This window comes from Petaurus breviceps, unplaced genomic scaffold (genome assembly GCF_028583685.1).
Source record: "Petaurus breviceps papuanus isolate PSGF00001 unplaced genomic scaffold, PetGlider_PUasm1.0 173, whole genome shotgun sequence".
NCBI classification, from domain to species: Eukaryota; Metazoa; Chordata; class Mammalia; order Diprotodontia; family Petauridae; genus Petaurus; species Petaurus breviceps.
Window position 1 is genome coordinate 7,498,580 of NW_027185759.1, and position 6,000 is coordinate 7,504,579.

At 42.2% G+C, this 6,000-nt stretch overlaps 1 protein-coding gene across 3 annotated transcripts in view; it reads right to left on the reverse strand.

Annotated features, from left to right (window-relative positions):
• Nucleotides 1–6,000, reverse strand: part of TPRG1 (tumor protein p63 regulated 1) — a 169,342-nt gene that overhangs the window by 138,091 nt on the left and 25,251 nt on the right. For all 3 annotated transcript variants that reach the window (XM_069083314.1, XM_069083315.1, XM_069083313.1), the window contains exon 2: nt 1,275–1,504. In XM_069083314.1, coding sequence (XP_068939415.1) covers nt 1,275–1,496 — 222 coding nt within the window. In that variant the 5' untranslated portion in view covers nt 1,497–1,504. The remainder of the gene's footprint in view (nt 1–1,274; nt 1,505–6,000) is intronic.

Sequence of the window (6,000 nt, forward strand, 5' to 3'; positions counted from 1 at the left end):
CCTACGCACACATTCATGTAGACACGCATATATGTACATATATGCATCTAAATATATATACACTTAGAAACATAAATACACCTATTTATACATCTATATATACACATACATAATATGACTGTGTGTATGTGTGTGTAGGCAGTGTAGTACAGAAAATAGAGAAAGCAAGCTTTAGAGTCAGAAGGACATAGGGTCAGAACCTATCTCTAACATCCTGTCTCTGTTCCCTGTGAAAGTCCCCTAACCTCTTGGTACTGCACACAAGTAAATACCATTAGGATGTAAGCACATTACTAGAATGAATGGTTTCATTCTTTGTGCTTGTATCCCCAGTGGTTAGCCCAGTGCCTAGCACATAGTAAGTGCTTAATATATATTTCTTAATGGATTGATTGATTGGATGGTTGACTCATCTGCATGAAGGAAGTTTCATTACTAGGAGTTTCCTACAATGATAAACTCACAGGTCCAGCCCAAACCTTTTCACACTTTTCAAACTTTCCCCACTCAGCATCCCCATGTCAGAACCAGGCCCTTGGGATTCCAAGTCTAGGACTTGCCACTATCCATAGAGACTTCAAGGCCCATCCTAGGTATCATCGGCTCCATGCAGTTCTCTCTCCTCTTCTTCCTCCTCAGCTGAAAGGGCCCTTTTGTCTGTGCTCAGAATAATCCTCCTGTGCTTTGTCTATTGTAATCATTGATGTGTATGGCCTGCCTCTGTGCACTTGGAGTTTAAAGCACTTGAAAGCTATCTCTCTGTTACGTCTCTATTTCTGTTCTGTCTTGCACACCTCCCTGCTCATAGCAGACACTTGACAAATGTGAAATACAGGAATGTAATCAATGAATGAGAGAATGAATGAATGAGGGAATGAATCAATGAATCAATGAAACTATGAATCAATGAAGTGAAGGATATACTAGACCAGGCTTGAGAAAGATGAGGAACACGATGAATATAAAATTGCAAAGCCTGAGTTTGAATGATGGTTCTGCTACTTAGCTGGGAGACTTTCAAAAGTCATTTTAGTTCTTTTGGCCTCACTTCCAAATGTAAAATGAGTTTTGGTGAGATGGCCCATGAGGGTCTTCTCAGTGAAGACAGAGCATTCTATCAGCCTATGTGGATCGAGTTCCCATCTCTCCCAGGATTTCATTTTAACCCTTTACATGACACAATATTCCTTTTTAAGACCTACTAGCCCAGACCCTCCACCCACTGCCGTGAAATCTAAGATGTGGTTTAAGAAACAGAAACAAGAATCCATTACCCGAGTAACAAAGTACTTGCGTGTACAATGTGTTGGCGTGTACGGATTTGGGTAGAGAGCTGCCTCAGTCACACTAGGCTGCCTTGCCATTCTGCTGGCCACTGAGTTTGTGCATGAGCTCCCCTCCTCAGTTGGGAGCCTGTCTGTTTCTGATGGGTGATCATCTCCGTCTGGCTTCAGTGCCACAGGCTGGAACCCTTCGAAGCTGCCAATGGTCGACATTCTATAGCCTGAAAGGACGATGGGAAAGACAATATTGGATGAGAGGGAAGCACGTATGTTTTGGCTGCTACAAAACAGGCCAAGTTTAGCAGTTTGGAATTCTTCAAAATTGACAAACAACCCCCCCCCCAGATGACTAACTAGAGGTCTGAGTAGATTTAGTCTAATGACACAGACTCCCAAAATACCATCTGCGTCTTTTCATGGCTACTCCAGGGAGAGGGAATTAGAGACCATCTGTGGCAGAGGGAAGGCAGGGGGCTGGATGGCAGACAGCAATCACTGCTTCAAAAAGGGAAAGGGAGTGAGACGAGAGTTATTTCCATCCACCCTCATCAAAGGCGGACAAGGAACTGAACAAGAGATGAGAAGGAAAGTTTTATTTGATGGTCCCTGCCTAAGAATAAAAAAAAAAGATCATAAAAATGCACCTGACTCAAAACACATTTAAGACTCCATGGCAATTGTATCCTTCTCAAATTCATGCCAGAACATTGAGAAATGAGGCATATAAGGTCTTTATGCTAAATTGCTCACATATGCGCACTCATGCCCACACAAAATCATACATTTTAAAATATCTTCCAGGGACTGGTGGTCCACTCCATTACTGTGCATTATCAAAAATCAGAGACATTTTTTCTCTCTTTAAATTAATATTTACTGAGTCCCTTTAGTTCTTCCACTCAGTTTCCCCAAGAGGGTAAGAGTAGGTGCAATATTTTATTCCTTTGAAGAAGCATTTAAACTTTGAAAGACAAAAAGTGAATGTGACAGTATGGAATAATGGCAAGATTCAAACAGAGTGCTTTGAGGAGCCTCTGAGGCAGAAGAAAATATCTGTTCAGAAGACAGGGAGGAATGGAGTGCTTGGAAGGGTCCAAGCTCACTTGGTGGTCTCCCAAGGTTGACTTCATGGGAGAATATGAAGAAAGAATGAGCCAGGATGAGCAGACATGGATGGGTGGTGATCTGCATCTTTGAAGGGAATATCTCCACCCTTAGAAGTCAAAGATCCACTGCTTCATCTGGGTAGAAATTGGTTGGCCATTTCTGGCCAATGTTTTCAGTTTAGCATCGTGTCTTTCACATCGCACATTTTAAATGTTAAATTTTATTGCTATTATTATTATTATTTCTCAAGTTTTCTAGTACCATTACAGTATTTTCTCAATGGAGGCAGTTCTCTTCAAAGTCCCTTTGTCTAGATAGGGATCCTTGGACTCTTGTGAAGAAAAAAAAATTTAACCCTCCGTTTGTAGCCTGGACCTCAGCCAAAGTCTCACTCTTTAGAAAAGCTTATGAAGGAAGTTATTGTAGGTGGAAAACAGGAGAATAACTTTTCTTAGGGCCATTTTTCCCTTCCTCACACTAACTGACTTCCTTCAAAATGCAGAGGGAAGCAGATAGACCTAGACAAGGGGTCCTTGGGGTTCAGGGGGAAAACCAATCCCTCATAGAGTTTTCTACAGTCTATGGACATGGGTATGAGGAGGTGTGATGAACAATCCCAGAGAAATTTGGATTTAGCTTCATGTACCTGGGCATCATGTAAGAGAAATAAGGGAGTCTTCACCCTCCCAGTTTATTGTTCTTAGCACTGGAGTCTGAGGTTCTCTCCCTCCCCACATCCTCCAGCCATTCCTAGATTTCTCATTGAGTAGATCTTAAGCTCTACGTATACCTTAGTTACACAGAAAGATGAGATCTTTCCCAATTCACAATGGCAATAAATTCAACCCAAATTGCTGTGTTCTCAACCTGCCTCCCCTCGTATATTCAGCCTTTTCCTAATGCCAGGAAGGAAGTAGATAAACTAATATTCTCCTTGTCATTGAGCATGTTGGACAGACGATCTCAGAGCCACCCAGCAACTGGTGAGAATGTATTTTGGGGTATCTGCCTATTTTAGGAGATTTACCTTCAGTTGCTTACTCACTGGGGGCCCAGTTTCACAGCAGTGAAATGGGGGAGGCTTTATTATTTTTCTTTTCTTAAGACAGCTACTTAAATTCAAAGGGAGAAGATGAATCAAATGTTACAGTGCCAGAAGTATTTTTCTCATCTCCCCTCCCCCCTACACAGGCTGCTGCAAATGAATCATATGCCAAATTGTGCCAAATAGCCTAAAAGGACATTGAGGGACAAAATGGTGAGGTCTGCTGAGCCTGAAATTGTTCACTTGAGTGGGAGGGGAACTGCCTAGATACTGGGGTAGAAAAGACATCATTACCCACGCTGGCTATGGGCAAGAAGACTGACTTGGCAGAATGGTCTCTCGGGTGGTCTTTCCTTGATCTATCCTTCACAGAGATATATTAAGTGCTTGTTATATGTAAGGCACTGTGCTAAGAGCTGATGATAATTTTAAACAGTCAAAAAAATGGTCTCTGCCTGTAAAAATGCTTACAGAGAAGCTGGAAAGTAATCCTAGAGTGGAAGGCACTAGAAGCTTGGGAGGAGGAGGAGGCAGAAAGGCCTCCTAATTTAAGTGTGATTTCAGCTGGGTCTTGAAGGATGTCAAGAGGAGAAATGTTCAAAGGTGAACACTGGGCAAGTGGCCATGAGTTCAGAAGTCATCAGGAATTATCATGAAAGGGAAAAACCCAGAATAGGGATTCTCTCGAGGCCCCAGGTCTGAGAGGGATGCAGAAAAGAAAATAAACAAGCAAACAAAGGAAGAATCTCCAGGCAGGAGTGTGAAACATGGCAACTTCCTTTCATATAATAGTCTCCAACTAAGCATCTTCTGAGCCCCGGGTGTTCCCTAAAAGCTTCTCCTTCACAATTGTTTCATGCAATTGCGAGTTCCCTTTTAGACTCAGCTCAGTATTCATTTATGAAACATCATCTGGGGATACTGAGGCAAAAATGAAGGAGCATCCATCCTCAAGGATATTCTGCCGAAGGAAAGCAATGAGGTAGCTAGATGACTCAGTGGATAGTGCACTGGGTCTGGAGTAAGGAAGGCCCGAATTAAAGTCTTGTCTCAGAAAATTACTAGCTGTGTGACCCCGAGCAAGTCAATTAACATCTGTTTGCTTTAATTCACTGGAGAAAGAAATAGCAAACCACTTCAGTATCTTTTTCATGAAAACCCCGTGGAAAGTATTAGTGGGCTATGATCCATGGGGTTAAAAAGAGTTGGATATGGCTGAATGACTAAACAGCAAACATGTATATATTTAAACATATGCAGCATATATTGAAAATCAGTCTTTTGGTTTGGTTTTCCTTTTTGTTTTTCCATAGAAATGAGCATGGATAGGGGAAAAATATGAAAGGTTTCATGTAGAATGTAGAGCTTGAATTTCATTTTGAAGGCAAGTCACAGTCTAGAGTGAGAGAGGAGTCCTTTCCAGAAATGGGAGGAAAGGGGAGGACCATTGAGAAAGACAGCTGGCTACCCGAGAGACCATTTGGTCAAGTCAGTCTCTTTCCCCATTATTAGCATATGTGTGAAGGATAGAAGTATAGCCGGAAGTAGAAAGAGAGTTTGTAGACTAATTTTGAAGGGCCTTAATGGTCAAACAGAGGGGTTTCTATTGAATACCGGAGATAAGAAGGTACCACTGGAGTTTATTGACCAAGGGAGTGACATGGTCCGACCTGTGCTGAAGGAAAATCACTGCTGGTTGTAAAAGAATGAATTTGAAGGGAGACTGGAGTCAGCGAGACCAATGGAGAGACTATTACAATGGTCCAAGTGGAAAGTGCTGAGGATCTGGAATAGACTTGGACCTCTGGGAGTGGGTAGACTACGTATCCAAGAGGTGTCATGTGATGATAGAATGGATCATATTTGGCTACTGAGTGGATGTGTGAAATCATGAGGTGAGGAAGAGTGAAGATCAGAGAATGGCACTGAGATGATGAACCTGGAAGCCAGGATGGATAGTGCCTCTCCACAGAAATATGGATATTTGGAACTGGCATTTGAAAGGAGGATAAGATAGTATTCTCTTCTAAACATGGTGAGTTTGAGAGGTCTGTGGTGCACCTGGTTTGAAATGAATGAATGAACACAAACAAATATAAAATAATCTCTCTTCTTATATACCAAGAATTGCCCTGAGTCCTGCAGATACAAATACAAGGAAACCAGATAGTCCTGTATTATAGGGAAGTTAGATACTAATTGAACAAGACAACACTGGAAAGAGATAAAAGGGGATAGGGGCACATATGCAGTTAGGAAATGTCCATGAAGTGTGTGGTGGCTTGGTTTCAGGTGATATGAAGTAAAAGTTCACATTTCAGAGCCAGGGTCCCAGGGGTAGGGTCAGAGCTCCTGGGTGGGGAGCATATATAAGGGATACATGAAGGAGGGGCAAAGTACAGGTGGCATGGTTTGGAAATGTCCAACACCCTACTGGTAACATAGAACTGAATCTCAGTGGGGCTGAGATAGGGATCTAGGCTCACATTGGGGTTGAAAATATTGATCTGGGGATCATCTACATGAAGATGAAAATTAAACCCATGACATCTGGTGAGTGCAACA